Source organism: Mustela lutreola, chromosome 6, assembly GCF_030435805.1.
Source record: "Mustela lutreola isolate mMusLut2 chromosome 6, mMusLut2.pri, whole genome shotgun sequence".
NCBI classification, from domain to species: domain Eukaryota; kingdom Metazoa; phylum Chordata; class Mammalia; order Carnivora; family Mustelidae; genus Mustela; species Mustela lutreola.
The window spans coordinates 102513557-102532425 of record NC_081295.1 but is presented as its reverse complement, the minus strand read 5'-3'; the positions used below and the strand labels follow the sequence as shown (position 1 = coordinate 102532425).

The following is an 18869-nucleotide window of genomic DNA, read 5'->3' as shown; positions in this document are numbered from 1 at the left end:
TGGGCTATCTCATCATCATTATTAAATTACTATAACTACTGCTTTGGGAGCTAGAATATATTTACTGCTGATTACTTCTCTACTGTATTTTATTCTAAAAAGATCTGACTGTCATTAAGAAACAACAAATTAACTTCAATTTACAACTCTTCCTTTTATGTTTTAAGAAGTAAATTTTAATAACTCATAAAAGCTAGAAATAACCTCAAATATAGAACTGAGATTTATGTTAATTTAGCCACAACCTGAGACTTAATATAAGAGTGTATTAAATGTGTACTATGAAAAGAAAGATATAAAAGAGTACTCTATAAAACTGGTGGCAAAATTTTCAGTGTGCTGCTTAAAACTGGCTTTGCCCCCACCCCAGGACTTCTATGCCCCATGTATCACTGTGCTGTGTTAGATGCGTGGCTATAAAATTGTGAAAATGAAGACTTTTCTGGTAGCAAAAGGGTTAAGTTCTTTTTGCTTTACCAGTTTCAAATTACAATGAGAAGCCTCTTCTTTCCCAGCAGGGTTGTGCTTACATTACTCTTTAGATCTCCCTTGAAGAGGGCTGGTATATTTGTGCCTGCTGGAGGTGGAATTAACAGTTAGAACGAGAAAGGGATTGAATGGACTTACAGGAAGGTTTTCAAGTAAATTCAGGGAAACACATTTACTTGAATAGTACAACCTTGAGTCTTATTTTACACTAAGACGACACAAAAGATGTTAAAGTTATCACCAAGCTGCCGGACAAATATATATTCCAACACCAAGGTGCAGATCAGCATAGATCTGTGATTCAGAAATCAGGATTTGTCTTGGAAAGAGCTCAAGGGTTGAGAAGAACTCAAGAGCAAGTGAAGATAACTTTGGGAACTACAGTTTATCAGAAGATCAACTTTCCTTGATTCAAATACCAAAGGCCTGATTACCATAAATTCCTATAGGAATGCATAGGTCATCTGATCAAATAATTTTATCCGTCTTCTGCTACATCAATGCAGCAAAAACTCTTAACAACTGTGGATAATTGGAAATCCAAGTTTCAGCTTTCTTAGAAATAACTACTCTTGACATATTCCAAAATATTTAAAATAGGACAGGAAAATCAGTGAGCATATTATGTTCTGAAATGTCACTGTCATGAAGAATAGGTAAATTTGTTTTTTCAGCTACTGGGAAAACGCACCTCCTAGGAACTTAGATTTTTTTTTAAAGAGGACAAGAAGGACTAAAAATATCAACTTTTGCTTTTGGACAAAAATGCATCTGACTGTATTTCTACTTAGGAGTATTGTGGGTTTCCTCTGGAGCTGCTGGGTTCTAGTGGGTTATGCAAAAGGAGGTTTGGGAGACAATCATGTTCACTCCAGTTTTATTTATAGAAGACTACGGAACCACGAAAGACGGGAAATACAGAGGGAAATTCTCTCTATCTTGGGTTTGCCTCATAGACCCAGACCATTTTCACCTGGAAAACAAGCTTCCTCTGCACCTCTCTTTATGCTGGACCTATACAATGCTATGGCCAATGAAGAAAATCCCGAAGAGTCGGAATACTCAGTGAGGGCATCCCTGGCAGGAGAGACCAGAGGAGCAAGAAAAGGATACACAGCTTCTCCCAATGGGTACCCTCGCCGCATACAGTTATCTCGAACGACTCCTCTGACCACCCAGAGCCCACCTCTAGCCAGCCTACATGATACCAACTTTCTGAACGATGCTGACATGGTCATGAGCTTTGTCAATTTAGGTATGTTGTTCTTTTATTTGTTAAACGATGTTATTGCTAAGTGGAAGTTTTTCTAATAGTAAAGTAGCAGCCTGGTAGGTGGTCATGTTTATATAAAGTCATTTTCTGTAACTCTCTTCTCCAGCTTCTGTTTCCTTTCTCTCATTGATACAAGGTAAGATTTTGCTTTAGGCAACAAAGTCATACACACAGGTACATATATTTAATTTTTTAAATATGAAAAGCTAAAATTAAACACTTACAGTCAAGTAGATTTAGGTCCTTGAAATCTTGTTAAAATTTCAGTCATGCTTTAATGTGTGAATAAATAAGCAGTAGTCTACAAAAAAGGAAAATTTATGAGGATAGCTGTGCTATGGGCAAAAAAATAATAATACAAATAAGAAAGAAGTGTTTGTAGATTGAAAACTAAAGTGTCTTTTTGGAACATTTTTTTGTTAGCAATTTAACAAACATGTAAGTATACATTTATTTGCCACCTAAAAACTCTCATTTGGCCGAGTCAGTTATTGTGAAAATATCAACATACAATTAACTAAGATCAAATAATTCTGAAAAAGATTACTATCAAAGATTTTCAGGGAGAGATTCTGAAAGTGTGAAAAACACTTTGGAAAAGAAGCTTCAAATTAATATTTCTTAACTTCTTAATGATGAAACGGTATCATACCCATTTGATTGTTTCCAGAAGCAAGAGAAATATAAAACATGCTATGATGTTCTCTACTTATACAAAATCTTCCTCTTCCTTTAGGATAAAAAATGAATCAAAAACTTCTTTGATTAGCAGCATTATTAAAGAATACTTTTTAAAAAAATTATGTTTTACTCAAAGCTGGTATTTTTGTGGCAGATTTAAAATATTGACAATATCAAATGGTAAATTAGTGCCCAGTATTTCATCTCTTAAAAGTATTAAGGAGTTACCAATTTAGGGTGATTTCACAGGGCTGTATTTTTAAAAATGTTTTAGTAGAGGCTAAAGATGAAAATTCGCTATCTTCAGACATTCAAAAAAATAACATAGTATATAGTCAGTTTTGAAGACAAAATTTTATGAACAAATGTAATCAACTTGAAAGAATTAGAAACATTTTAATGTAAGAACTTTCAAAACTTTGTTTGAAAACTGCAATCTGTTTTGACTTAAAATTGACATGTTTTATTATACTTAATTAAAAACTTCCTTGTATAACATCTCAAAGAAAATAGTCTTTGAAAAGTCAGATAGCAACAAATCCAAATACATGAATGCTTTTATAAAACATGTTGCTTCATATGCTCTGTTCATTTGCTCTTCGCAATCCTAGCATGAAGGATAAGGTGCTTAATAAATCAAGTTTCGTGTTGCTAGAGACAGAGCTCTCATTATTATAAGTTTCTGTAAGTTATCATTGGTTGCCCTAATCAGGTGTCCTGGAGGCCTTTTCTTCTACATATAATTAACAGGTTTCATTTGGAACTTTCAAGCCATTGAAATATGGCTTAATTCTAAATTAGTTTGATTGCTTTTTCCTAGTATAAGTGATATGCAATGTGGCTCATGGGATATTTTACTTTGTTGCAATTTCTAAAGTATTATTCAGTAATTTAAAGGAGTTTTAATATTCTAACAGAAGAATTTCAATCTAGCATGATTTACATATGCATAAAAAATATCACTGAAAAAATTAGTTCCGGTCACCTAAAATCTGACAGGGCAGACTGTGTCATGTATTTTAAAAAACAATGGCTCAGCCATGAATCTCTTCTAAAATATATATTTTATTGAAATCAAATATTTTGATCACTCACAAAAGAAATATATTTGTTTTAGGAAGGAATTAAGTAGGATTTTTGAATCTGTATGCCATTACTTTTTAAACATTTACACAGAATAAGAAAACCAAAAACAATAATAAACAGTTTTAGTCAGTGACCTTTAGGGCCATTTTTATCATTAAGGTATACTTATATTTTTAAATCAATGAAGTTTTGGTTGTATTGTTTGGATTATAACAACAAAACAGTTTACTAACTATACCATGAAACACAATTATTTATTTTACTCTAGAGAAACAATATTAGATATAAACTTCAGAAGATATTTATTTTTATCATGCTTGAACTGCTGAATAGTGATTTATCCTCAATAATGAATTGTATTATTTTTTTCTCTATTTAATAATACAAACCTAAATGTCTCATGTGAAATTACTGACAAATTGATTCTGGTACTGAGATTTTCCTAGTAGCCTCTGAGGAAAATTGAACCACAACTTTATTTTAACCTTAGACTGTGCCTTCTAATATATCCAAAGCTTACAATCAAACACTACTTAGTAAAAGGTTTTAACTTATGTATTTCTTCCATAATAAAATAGGTCAAAGCAGACTTAGAAAAGGTTAAAGTGTAATATCATGATTAACTGCACTAAGAATGTCAGTGGTTCTTAATGTAACATTCATTAACAAATAGTATTTTTTTATGTTCTTAGAAGACTCAGGAGGATTTTGTTCATTTATTTATGTTAGAAACTTAAAAGATATGCATATTGTGGAAACTAAGGGCAAGTGATCAAATTAGCCATAAGCAAGGGATTTGTATTGAGGAAGTCACCTGGATATTTAAATATGTGAAAAGAATCTGTTGACAGTTCCCATAATAAGCTGAATTACACTAGAAAGATATGTCCTTTATATAAACACAAATCTGTGTCATTTTCAAGTCAAATGATGGATTTTCTAGAATTACCTTGTCATTCAGAAAGACATTTTTTTCTAATGTTAGTTTTGCTCATCAAGAGCAATTAAACTCTGAATCATTTAACAAAATAATCTATTTTTAAAAATTCCAGATGAGATTATTTTTTTTCATAAATGAAAAATAGATGAGAATTTCCTAAAAGAAAAAATAAAATGTGAATAAATTGCCTTAAGGCTGATGTAAACAACTAAACATGAAAACAAGCACCTTATTTTGACCTTTAAGTTGTTTAAGTGATTTGGGCACTCTGAAGAGACAAATATTAATTATTGTGTGAAGAGAAACTTTCCACTCTATTGGATTCATTATTTTTAGGCCAATTTTTTTCAGTGTCTAGTGTCCAGCTTTTGCAGGTTGACTCTTCCGCTTTGTCCCTAAAACTGTTGACTATTCCAGGCGTCCTTCTCAGTCAATACCATGTCATTTCATTGAGAACAAAAATATCTTTCTGGTAAATCTTTTCTTTTTTAACCATCTTTTTCAAAAATATTAAGGATTAGTTTATATATCAGATATCTATGCAAATAACAGGAAAGAAAGGAAAATCTGCAATTTTTAAATAAATCTGTTTACATTAAGATAAACATGTAGTGTATTTCTAAGATCTTTTACAATTTCGTTTGATTACTTGGCAATAGTACAATGAAAATGATACAACACTGTGGATGTTTTAGAGGAAAGCACAAAAAACAGTGAACACAGGAAATTTATTTTCATGGTGTTCCCTGTCTACATATATTTCTCTGATAAAGATGGAGGGGTTTTTTTGTTTTTCTGTTTTTTTAATGGTTTCTGGTCAGTTGACTTGGAGTCAAAAACTTCTTAGATATATTTTAAGAACATGTATTAATTCTAAGGGATAAAAGTACATGAATGTGTTGCTTGGATTTTTTTCGTATTTTATAACAACATATTTAGCATGATAAGATATGAAAGAGAAAAAAAATACTTTCAAAACTTTGAGTTAAACCTTTATCCTTTTACTTCCCCAAATCATTAAACTCTCCCAGTACTGGAAGAAAAAAATGGTTATGTTCTCGTTTGACAGGTTTGAAAGACATCATTGATATTTATTGTTGCTTTTGGCTGACTCGAGTGCCCAGTGGAGAGGAATTTATACACAGATCTACCTAAAGATGCCTATCTGTGTAGTCTCTCCAACAAGGTTATTAACACTTGTGTAACATAAACTTACCTATAAACACATGCAAGATTTTTTGGGGAGAGGGGGCAGTGATGGGAATGTTGACAAGAGGGTCTAAAACCATTATAGTACATATTCATAGATATGCCTGGAATAACAAATGCTAATATTGGGTGAAACAATACTTCTTTTACACCTTTAACTTTTGAGGAGAAAAGATGCTTGGGAGGGTGGAAATCTTTTTACTCTCTTCTTTAACAACCTTTTGCCTTCATGATTTTGACCCAAGGGATTCTTGTTCTTTAAAGCCGTATTATTGTCAAATGACAGGCATGGCTGCAGTGATAGGTATAATCATATAGTTTAATTAAAAGATTTTTCCTCCTGTTAATAGCCACTCACAGCCAGTTGTAAAATTTTATTCAGAATTAACACCTGGAACTGTGAAGGTATGATAACATAAATTCAGAGGGCATGGGGTGGCCTCACCCACTACTTCCAGTTCCCTCCTTTCATCCATTTTTTCAATATTGCCTCCCTCTCTCAGCCCCTCCCTTCCCATTACTTGGCCTTTCCTCTTTAGTTCGATGGTCTCTACCTCCAGGCTTTCTTGGCACTCCTCTCTTTCTGTCCCCACCCCTTCCTGGGGTCCGCTTTTGGTCCTTGTTTCTTCATAGCTGGAGGCTGAGATTAGCTGAAAATCAATTAGTTACAGCGTGATCATTTAGGTACAGTGTCCTGTTTCTCTGGAGTTGAGAAGGAAAAGGTTATGACGTGCCAATTGCAGCCTCCACCCATCAGGAGAAAAGCTCCCCGGGGCATCAGAACTTCTCTGGTTGTTGCCATCCTCTGGAACTGTTCCTCCACTGTCCCATGCTTCTTTGCCTCCTCACCTCTCCCTGAGGATCCCATTGACCGAACTTAATTGTTTTTGCCTTCCCTATTTTATTACATAATTAAAATCTAAAAGGGGAAATCTAAGGGAAAGTTAGAAAAAAGTAAGAAAAAACTGCAGCGCTGAACGAAGATGACGCACAAACATGCAGTTCTGTTCGTTTATGAAATGCTTTCGCTTACGTCATTTTTATTTCACACGCATGGCACATCCAGGGAGAGATTAATTCCTGTCTTGAAGTTGAGAAGAGAGGAGGACGAGGTAGGATAAAAGGATCAAGAGCAGAGAACAATGAGGAGGAGACAGAGACAGAAATAAAATACAAATTTTTTTAAAAAGCCCTTGGGAAAAAGAAAATGAATGAAATGAGTCCTCAGAGCCTGGTCTTGGGGTGTGCAGGTGGAGGGCGTGTTGGGAAATCCTCAGTCTACCTCACACTGACACAGCAGCTAATTCCACATCCCAACCACATCAGCTCCAGGGGAAAACCCTTTCATCCTTCCACCCGAAAATACCAAAGTGGGGAAAAAGGAGGGGGCCCTGTGTGTGTGTGCGTACAAGGAGCGTACAGACGAGCTACTCACATTTACAGTCATAAATAATGTAGTGGCTCAGCTTGAAAAAACCACAGGTTAAAGGAAGAGGCTTCCCTGACGCACGGAGAGGGGCTGAGATCAGAGGAGCCACTGAAAGGGTTGGAGCCAAACAATGAATCCCTTGTTCGAAGCCATATTTATGAGTGCTTCTTTGCACCTTAAGTTCATATTTTATTGGCTGGGCTGTGGGGTTTCCCCATTTGCTCATCTCTTAAAATAATACCCTTGGCTGAGATCTCCTTTAAAATGCACCAGTCAGCCCTGACAGATGGCTCGTTTATTTGGGGAAGAGGGGATGGTATTGTGATTTTTTTTTTTTTTTTTTTTGATGTCTGATTGGAATGTGTAAGGTCCAGTTGTGGATCTGAAAATGGTGACAGTAAGATAAAAATAATAACTGGAGTAGTTACCTGCCGTTCTCCGAGATGTCTGTAAGAGTCCACATAATCAGGTAGTCACTCTTGACTGGTAGGAGTTTTGTCTAAATTAATACAATTATAATGTCTAAATGAGTTAAAATGGTAAAATTATAATCTAAGAAAGTGAAAACAGAATCTATTGAAATGTGCGACGTTTAATATGAAGGGAAAAAAAGATCTCTGATTAGTCAGAAGGATCTCTAGTGGTTTTGGGAGAAGGAAAATGACAACAGCCCTCCATACCCAAGGAGAGGAAGGCAGTGAGCTGTGTAAACATTCTATTATAAAACTGAAAAAGCAAGACCTTGTCTGGTTCTAAATAATTTGATATAGAGACTAAACTAGGGTATGCGCTGTTTTATAATTTCTAAACACTGAGGATTCTTGTCTTCATGATGATGTGGCCTTTCGTTTTACTTTTTATAAGCTGCAAAATATTGGTGCCTGCAGGAGAAGAAACAACCCTGTATTTTAGAAATACGTGAATCTAATTAAATGATCTCTTCGTGTGTTTACTTCCTTCTGGAAGTAAATAACTTTTATTGTTCTTGTTGTTTCCCAGCTTTCCTTGAGTTGTTAGGAGTAAAGAAAAAAGATTGAGAAAGGCAAGAGAAGCAGATTTGAGTCTCATCTAGATTTTATTCAGAACTAAGAGGTCAAAAATCAGAGGATTTCTTAACATTTACAAACCTGTTCAGCTCTTCTTATGCTGTATGATATGAAAAATTCAATTTCGCTTGCTATGCGCAAGTGTTTCGTCCCTATTGTGACTTTGTGATTAGCCTTCCTATGTAGGAGACACTGTTATTGCCAGTCTTAAGTGCATGCCTATTGCGGCTTACATGGCTTCAGGATTTAATTATAGGTTAAATGTGATTGTGTTCCTTTCGGTGTTTCTATCGCAGAAGTAGAGTAGCAAAGAAGAAGCTCCAATGCCTGGATTGGAATCCCATATTCTACACCTTTTAGCAGTGTGACCTTGGGCAGGTTACTTAAATCCTCTCTGCGTCCCTGGTTCCTTACCTAAAACGTGCCAATAATGAGCATGCCTTCCTCTTTGGGGGTGGAGAGGATGAAATGAATGAATACACATGTAATTTTAAGAATAGCAGTTGGACATAGTGAGCCCTCAGCCAAGAGCTGTTAAACTGTTACCAGCGTTGCACTTATCCCAAGTCTGCTCTGGCATCTGCAAGAGTGGCCAAGTAGTCTGTGGAGCCCAGTGCAAAATAAAAATTTGGGGCCTCTTGTTCAAAAATTATCAAGCACTCCAGCCTAGTGGCAGCAGATCATAAGCTCAGGCATGAGGTCCTTCTGAGTGTGGGGCCTGTGCAACTGCCCAGGTGATCTTCCAGAGAAGCCAGCCCTGTGTATTTGATTACATGTTGTGACGGCAGAAACCATGCCCTATTCATCCTTTCTTATCCCCAGGGGTGGATCAGTGTCCCAGAAGGAAAGAGAGAGCATGTGCAAGCTGAATCATCTGAGGAGAGTTTACCTAATGCTGTAATGTTGATCATGCTGTGGGTAGAGCTTTCTGGCAAAATAAGGGATAATGCAGCTCCAGAACAACAGAGGAGCCTTCCAGCAGTCCTTCTGGGCAGGGAGCAGAAACCATTACCAGAAAACTCAGAGGAGAGCTGCGTGGGGAAGATATCCTGCCAGGAACTATGGCCTTTGTGAGAGGAATGCCATGCGGCCAACCCTTAAATACTCAGCAGGGAGGGAAACCAAGGACTAAATATTCAGTCTCTACTTTTCCGCCATGTTCTCTTCGGCACCAAAAGCCACAAGGCCCTAGAGGCTCCTGGTGGAGCTTATGGCAGTCAGCTTCCTGGTGCTGAGAGCAGAGGAGAGAAAAGTGGAGAGTGGTTCTCGAGGCACGAAATCGGTAAATGAATATTAAGTGTTTAGTCAATGGAAGTTCCAGAATCACCTCAGTTTCAGTGCAAGTTAGTTATATGTCTGTGTGTGTCCATGCATATGTGCACACATATGTTAACCTTTACCCTACTAATTTATTATAAAATTCAAGATATAATCATGATTTCGTGTAGGAGTTATTAACTTCACCAGTTGGTGAAGTGGCAGAATAGACATGATGTGTTGAAAAACTCTTAAATTGTATAGAGATCAGCAGGATCACATGATATATTAAAACTATTTTAGAACAAACTGAAATTAACAACAAAAACCAAAAATCCCGGGAGAAGCAGCTCTTGCAGATCCCATGACAAACCGTGGACTGCGAATAGAAGTCACAACCAGAAAACTCTGAATAGAAAGCACCAGTTCATGCAAATACACAGAGCAAATACCAAGAACAGATGATTTTTTCAATCTTCAGGTCTGCTCGTTCTCAATCTTATGTCTTCCTTCCGCAAGTGACCCATGACTGTGTGTTAAAGCGTTTTGAATTCCGGGTACAATCTGACGATCTCCTCTCCAGGGAATGTAACAGGCAGCAATGTCAGGATGAGGCAAATTGGGATTATTGTTGTTCTTTGCTACCCTCAATCTTTGGCAGCTTTCTTGGGACTCAAAGCCACCCCCCGCTCGGCCCCATCCTTGAATCACACACAAGCGCACAGGAGAACGGTGCCTTTCCCATATGGTCTACGTTCCCCTTCTAAGTGCTAAGGATGGCAATTTTAACCCAATTTTACATCTGTAATTACCACAAGCTGTGGAAGAGAGGGTTCAATTGGAAATTGTGTAGGCTCTTCTACAAATAACCTTGATGCAGACACTGAAGACTGACTTACTGAGGAAGAAGGAAGGTCGTCAATTAGATAGGCTTAATGGTTCCTGTCTTATAGATGTTTTTCTTTGCTCAGAGGGAACAGAGATCATTTAGTTCTTTAACTGTCTCCGTAGGGTGTAAGTGTAGGGGTTTGGGGATACCAGCTTTGCACACAGCTGCATATCCTTGAGCAAACTATGTCACTTTACTGGGACTGTTGCCTTCTCTGTCAAGTGGAGATCCTAATACAGAATTGTACTTAGGTGAGGTTAGAGGCCTGTAAGTCTCGTGAGAGAAGTACTCAATGCACAGCAGCCACTCTTGCTACAACCACTTGTACTAGAATTGAGTCTGTGGTGTTCTAGTGTCAGAAGAGATCAACACCCAGGCCGCCAGAAGGACAAATAAATCCTTGCTGGGATTGTGGAATATTATGCCCATGACTTTTCCTCTACCCAAAAGAAAGTGAACCCTTGAATTTCCTTGACTCTATCTTGGAGTTGGACTGTTGGTAGATTGCATTCCCTCATTCACGTATTCTGGAAAAAGAGGCCAGTCCTCGACAGAGCCTATAGGTAAGTGTGGGCCTTCCCTTTGAGCTCCCAAAGGCAACAGTTTCTGTGATGTACCACTCAGAGGGGCTTTTCATGTTACCTTTGCTCGGATTCTTTGAATGAACCCATGGTTTTACTTTAGTTCCAGATACTGCCTGTCCTATTTGTTTGTTATGGGGAAGTGGAAACTGATTGCGGCCAAAAGGATAATATACAATTTGAAAATATTTGGTTGTGAAGGCATGAGCACTCTCTAAAAGACCCTTTGAAAGAAGGAAAAAGTGTCTTGAGTTTTAATGCTAATTTTCATAAGTCAACTTTTTTTTAGTTTTAATTTTTTAAAAAGTTGATTTATGATGAAAATCTCGGTGAATAAACTCCTGAACTGTAAATAGAGAAGCCACTCTGTTCGAATGATCACTCAATCCAGGAAATTTTTATATTGTATGTAACTCAAATCATGTTTGAATTTATGTTTTTCTAATTTGAGTCAGTTCTTATTACTATTTGTGTTATCATAATTTTGTTTCTATTTAATACCATTTTTTAAGTATTTTGACTTTCCTAGACAGGGCTGTTTTGTTTTGTTTTCAGATGGCAGTCACATCTTTTTATTACTTTTCTTGAATTGCTTTCTGTTATAATATTTTGAAGCAGGATGGGAACTTATGGGTTTAATCAGAAAAATCGAACAAACGGCATACATGTTTACAATATACATATTGTAAAGTCATCACATTGACTTTTGATATTTTATAATACATTGAGTGAGGAAATCTAAATTTACTGGGTTTTTTTCATTATTTGATAGCATGCTGAAAGATGATCTAATATTTAATTGTGATGAGTAATGTTCTTAAAATATGGATTCTAACTATATATATATTTTATGATCTATTCAAATCAACATGTAAGATTTTTCTCTTCCATATTGCTGTGTCAAAACAGTTATCATTCTACTGTTAACAGTTACTCTGAGGAAGAATTTATCCAAATTAAGCAAACCATTATCATTCCAGCATGTGTGCATGTGATATATTTAAAGTATAAGACATTGTCACATCCGTAGCATTTAAATTATAGTATAATTGTAGCAGTAGTAATTAAAGCAACAAAAACAACAATAAATATAATTCTTGTGCCAGAAACTGGACTGAGTGATTTGCATATATTATGTCAATTAATTTGCATCTCAACTGTATGCATAAATATTTTGCTTCTCCTATTTTGTTGATGTGAAAATTGAGACGTGAGCAGAGATTCAATAACTTACAAAGGTCGCCCAACTGATAAATGGAAAAATCCATACTGGAACTGTAATCTGTCTGGCTACTAGGATTTAGCTTGGTAACCTACTTTTGAAAAAGGTGTAATTTTTAATCGCAATGACGATAATGGTTTATACTTCTGGAAAGCATCATTATGTACCTTATGTGGTTTTATCTGCATTGTCTAGCCCTCGTGGAAGTAGATACGATTCCACAGTTGACAGCTCTGGAAACTAGAGCTCTGAAAGGTTATCCATTCAGTTGTTTGACAAATAGAAACTGATTACCTACTATGGGGCCAGGCACTGTGCGAAAGACTGTGCCTGTTTCACTGCCAACATCACAAGGCAAGAGGAGCGAGGTCTAGACCCAGAATCCCTGGTTCTTGTGCCAGGATTTTTTTGCTCAATGTCACATACTTTGAAAAAATCCACACAAAAATTCCAGCACCCTATACAATTAAAAGCACTCACTGACATTATCTGCAAGAATGTGTTTTGTTATTTAAATAACCGTGTATAATGAACCTTCTGGGTATAGGGAAAATATTTTTTCAAATCTCAATCCCTTTACATTAATTTAAAATAAACAAACAAACAAATTAAAAATAAATAAAAGCCTGTTACCAGCGAACAGAACATTGGGAAGACTGTTAGTCCAAAAGGCATAGAACACAGATAGAACCCAGCTTCAGCAAAGCTTGGGGGCTCTTTCAGAAACCTGTATTTTTTAAGCTGTGGGTTTTTTTTTTTTTTTACTCATACGGAGGCTCTGGTGATTTTAAAGGTAGTATCTAAAAGCACTGTTTGCTTCCTGCACATTCCAGAGCATACATTGGGCTTAAGCACTCATCGTTTTTGTGTGTGTGTGTGTTGTACTGAGGAAAGAAGGGCAAAATGTCATAGAGTTTTTCAAAAAGAAGTTGTTTGATCTGGGCTCCATCTTGACCCCTGACCTTCACTTACTTCTTTGTTTGTGTGCTAACAAGGTTGTGTCCAGTGTTTACTTTGTTCCTGTACACACTGAACATGATGTGGATTCAAGCGATCCTCTGAGTCAGTGGAGACACATTTTCTAAAGTCAAAATGGGTAGAGAGTTCCAAGAATTGGTATAAAGACCTCTTTGCTTCCATTGCTTTGAATTTACTCAGGATATTAGCCATTAGGCAATTATTGCTTCACGTTTGACGGGATTATGAGGGAAAATGGATTAATATTTAATAGTGGGTTACTCTTCACCATCAGGCTGCTGGGTCTGTGGAGTAAATATTGCAGCAAAACACAGATCCAAGTCTGCTGGCCCGCCATCACGGGAATAATCATCATAGCTACAAAACACCAGATTCCCCAAGTGAAATACTAAGAAGAGGAGAAGAACTCGAGGCAGATCATGATGTCTGCTCTCCTTGAAATTCATGTCCCCCAGGTAGCCCATATCCAGGGCTTGGGAGGCGCCAGACAGGGCACTAACAGCATTTCAAGTGTTCACTCAATTAACTCTCACAACATGAGCCCAATCAGAGATGAGGAAAGTGACACCTGGTGATGTTAAGTCATTTGTCCCAAGTCCCACATCTCATAAGAGGAGGAACTGGATTCAGAGTCCAAGCTCTTCACTACTGTGCTGGGTCATCTTTGTGAATGCATTGGGGAGGGCTGTCACTGGGGCATTGTTTAACCTCCATGTAAAGTTCTATATATTTCCCCATCATTTCATGTATTGGGGTATTTTCACTTCATTGGTCATGTTTTATATTTTAGGGAAAAATTGTGAAATAGTGAGATTGCTAAGAGTCTTATCCCTGGAGGTGGGCTCTTCCAGGCCTTCCTCAGAACTGGGATGCTGTGGCCTTTGGAAAGAGGCAAATACTCACAATTCTCACAGGCAGAGGAACAGGCAGCACTCTGCAGACACCAGTGGTACCGACCCTGGAGCTTTGCAACCAACTGAGGGAAAAAGGAAATGTGATCTGTATTGATTTCCAACTTCAGAAGATAGACATGGCATGAAGAGGAGTTACACTTAGCAAAATGGAAGAGAGGCAGAATATCAAAGTTACAAACAGTAAAAGACCTCAAAAGCTGTCGTCGGAGACTGGTGCAAACCAATAGTGGGTTCATTTGGATGCTGGGCAACTACCAGTCTGCTGGCCAGTATGAAGGCCCCTGGAGTATGGTGTCCAGCCTTGAATAAATGTCCTTGGCCTACCTTTTCTGACCCAAGCCTGTATTGGCCAGATAATCTCATGAGAAGCCTGCTGAGTGAATGTTTGGGCTCCAGGACCCCCTACAACTTACAGATTAGGAAATTCCTCTTGCTGTAGGTAACCTTGGCTTTGTACTACTAGCTATGGCTGACATCTCCTCTGTGTTCTATCCAACACTGAGCCCTCCACGTTTAATACATATCTCTTAATCTGTGTAGCAGCTACAACTTGTGTGTGTTAAATGAGCTCACTCATTTCCCCGAACCACATGAACACTAAATACATTCTTTCTCCTCCTTGGGTGTATTATGAATTAGAGGCTAAGGCCTTGAGACAATTAATTTTTTTTTTTTCCCAAAAGGAAGCATTTTGGTTTGACAACATTTCTCAAAGCAAAGTGATGAAGCTTATGAAGATAATTCATTTTCAGCTCTCCTCAGCAATCAAGAGGAATTGTAAAAAGCAAGTATCATAGCTAACATGTCAACCTGTATCAAAACTCCTGACCATTAATCTCTGCTTTGCAAAGCAAGCCAAGTGGTAGCTGCAGAGTAAAGATGGACATTTAGGATGTCACCTGCTAGTCTGTGTAACAATTCTGTCTCTTTATCTCTTTCTCTATTTGGCTTTACCTGACCACACCTACACAACCTATGGATTGTAACATAAAAAGTATCAATGGTCTCAGTATTTGATTTTTAATTATTCAAACTGAGATGTGCTTAGGAAGACATGCGATAAAATGATTGCTCAGGAAGAGGTCAAAAATCATGTTTAATTTTAATTCATCTTCAATGACGATGACTAAACTAAGACTCACGTTGACTCATAATTATTTAAATCTCTTGGGCACGATCAGACTTCTTTGTCATTTTCTTAAATGTACTTTTTTAAATTTTTTAAAAGATTTAGTTATTTGAGACAGAGTGTGAACCAGTGGAGGGAGGAGCGAGGGGGGGGGGGGAATCCTTAAGCAAACTCGCTGCTGTGCACAGAGCCCCACACAGGGTTGTTTCTCACTACCTGTGAGATCATGACCTGAGCCAAAATCAAGAGTCTGCTGCTTAACTGACTGAGCCATACAGATGGCCTTCCTAAAGTATATTTCTTTGAAGGCATTGCCATGTCTTCTTAAGAGTTGTTATCTGAAATGTGATAGTCAAATCATTGTGGACTTTGCTGAGAAATGGTAATTAAATCAATTTCGATATTTCCAAGAGGAGACTTCTCAGTATCTTTATTGTGCTGATGAGCATTGTGAATCTCCACAAGGAGCAATGATCGTATGGTTTCACAAGCACGTTATGCTCTGGGACTCGCCTAACAGAGCACCATGGTGCCTAGTGTAATGGGGAGCTCATTCCGAGAAATGTTCTTGCATGTGGAAATACCAGTTCATAAAAGCCGTTTTGGAGATAGGGCAAGCAGGGCATTAAGATTATATATTTGTTGATTCTGTGGTTACTTTATATCCAGATTAAAATGAAGCAGGAGAAACATTTTAATTCCACAGTCTAGAACCAACCATTCTTCAAACTTTTATATATTTCCTTCTATACTTTAAAAAATCCATCTTTTTCATCAGGTTGAACAATGTTTGCATAATGTATTATACCCTTTGTTCTTTAAAAAGCTTTTTTTTTTTTTTAACCATTTAAGTATCACAAATATACAATGTTATATTAGTTTCAGGTACAGGATATGGTGATTTACAATTCTATACATTATGCAATGCTCAGTACAATAAGTACAGTTACTTTCTGTCAACATACACAGTTATTACAGTATTATTGACTGTCTTCCCTATGCTATATTTCTCATCTCCCTTGACTCAGTTATTTTATAACTGGTAGCTTGTACCTCTTAATCCCCTAACCTATTTCACCTATCCCCCCACACCTCACCCCTTTGGCAACCACCTGTTTAGAGATATATAGAAATATAGAGGTATTTCTGTATCTCTGAATCTGTTTTGTTTTGTAGATTCCACATATAAGCAAAACCATACAGTATTTGTCTTTCTCTGTCTTATTTCACTTAGCATAATACCCTCCAGGTCTTTCCATGTTGTCATAAATAGCAAGATTTCATTCTTTTGTGTGGCTGAGTAACACACCACATCTTCTTTATCATTCATCTGTCAATGGGCACTTATGTTGCTTCTATATCTTGGCTATTGCAAATAATGCTGCAATGAACATAGGGGTGCATGTATCTTTTTGAATTAGTGTTTGCATTTTCTTTGAATAAGTACCCCATGTGGAATTACTGGATCATATGGTGTTTCCATTTTTAACTTTTTGGGAACCTCCATACTGTTTTCTACAGTAGGTGGATTTACATAGGGAATTTCCATTCCCACCAACAGTGCAGCGGGGTTCCCTTTTCTCCACATCCTCACCAATAAGTTTTATTCCTTGTCTTTTTGATACTAGCCATTCTGACAGGTGTGAGGTAATACCTCATTGAGGTTTTGATTTGCATTTCCCTGATGATGAGTGATGTTGAGCATCTTTTCATGTGTCTGTTGGCCATAGGGGTCTTCTTTGGATAAACGTCTGTTCAAGTTGTCTGCCCATTTTTATTTGGATGTGTGTGTGTGTGAAGTTGTATAAATTCTTTACATATTTTATTTTTTATTATGCTCAGTGAAATATTTTAAATGTTAACCTCTTATTGGATAAGTCATTTGTGAATCTCTTCTCCCATTTTGTAAGTTGCCTTTTTGTTTTCTGGATGGTTTCTGTAGCTGTGTAAACCTTTTTATTTTGGTGAAGTCCCCATAGTCTATTTTTCATTTTGTTTCCTTTGCCTGAGGAAACATATTTGTAAATACGTTGTTAAGGCCTATGTCCAAGAGACTACTGCCATATTTTCTTTTAGGAGTTTTATGGTTTCAGGTCTCACCTTTTAGGTATTTAGTTCATTTTGAGTTTGTTTTTGTGTATGGTATAAGAAAATGGCCCAGTTTCATTCTTTTGCATGTAGCTGTCCAGTTTTCCCAGAGCCATTTATTGAACAGACTCTCTTTTTCACATTATATATTCTTGCCTCTTTTGTCTTTTTGTCCATAAGCATGAATTTATTTCTGGGTGCTTAGTTTTTCTTAATTTTTTAGTATATGATTTTTCTTGTTTATTCATTTGTTCTTTATGAGCATATTTTTGATGACAAATATTTCACCTCAATAATTCAGCATTTATATAAACATTCTCTCATTACAGGACATGAGTTTTTCCAGTTTTTACTATCATATACTCTGTTACAATGTTTATCTGTATATGTAAGTTTTGTAAACATCGCTGACATTTTCTGATCATTTTCTTAAAGTATGTTCTTAGAAAATGAATCATTCAATTATTGTTTTTTAAATCTCCTGAAATATATTACTAAATTGTTTTAGTAAATTTGTTTCTTTTACACATGCAACAGCAAGTAAATGCTAATGCTGTTTTTATCAAACTGAAACCTAAATTATATGATATGTTTATATTTTTAATAATCTAAAACTCATGTTTTTTAAAAAATTTATATTTCTTCTAAGAATCATGTTTTTTTTTTTTTTTTTTTTTTTTTTACATGTCTGTTATCCACTTATATTTTCTCTTTGGGAAGTTCTATGTTATTTTTGTTCATTTTTTAATTTGCCTTATTTCATGGTTGCTTATGCTTAGAAATCCCTCCTGTGACTAAATATTTAATAATTATTCACCTTTTTCCCATTTTTATGCTTGATTTTTTACTTTCCCTCTAACTTGTCATTTGCATATAACAGTCACATAAAAACATTTTCAAATACTTAAGAGTTTGTAAAATCTATCTCCCACATTCCATTTTAGAAAGAATTGCTTGAAGGCATGCCGTGGCAGATTACTGAAATAGAAATTAAGAAGAATGGGGAATTCCTGGTCTTTGAGGAGACCCAGTTTGAGAATTAAAATCAGCTGAGCAAATGGATTTGATCTAAATAAACTTATGCCCAAATGCTCTGTAATTTAATTATAAAACATACAGACACATGACCTAAGAACAATTGGAATGCTGAAGTGTCCCAAGTATCTCATAGATTATACTACTTTAAAGACTCATTTTGGGATTGCAGAGAAGGAGTACTAAATACATGCATGTATTATGTTTTAATGCACAAGCAATTACCAACATTTGGCCACAAATTACATCCCCCAGTTTAGTATCCAAGTTTGATTTTTGAGTCTGAGCCTTCATTGCTTATAATAAGCCCGAGATATTTCAGAATCACTTTTTTTTTTTTGTCATCTGCAATTATTGAGATGATCCCAATAATTGTGGAATATTCACAATCCAATTTCATCACCTTGACCTCTTTTGCACCTTCTAGGTTGAGAGGGATATCTGAGGTTATGGAAAAATCCCAGGGTACATCTGTGTATTTGTTAGAGTAAAATATGGTCTCTAAATTAATATTTATTTATTATACACATTCATCATTTTATCAACCTCTCTTGGCTTTGAAAAGTTTCTGTCATACCTAGTAACTTTTTGAGTTTTGACACTGTGACATGGTATAGTTTTGA

General features: G+C 36.4%; 1 protein-coding gene across 2 annotated transcripts in view; it reads left to right on the top strand.

Moving 5' to 3' along the window:
• Positions 1 to 531: 531 nt before the first annotated feature.
• BMP5 (bone morphogenetic protein 5) overlaps positions 532 to 18869 on the top strand; it is a 115677-nt gene continuing 97339 nt past the window's right edge. For both annotated transcript variants that reach the window (XM_059178289.1, XM_059178291.1), the window contains exon 1: positions 532 to 1744. In XM_059178289.1, coding sequence (XP_059034272.1) covers positions 1255 to 1744 — 490 coding nt within the window. In that variant the 5' untranslated portion in view covers positions 532 to 1254. The remainder of the gene's footprint in view (positions 1745 to 18869) is intronic.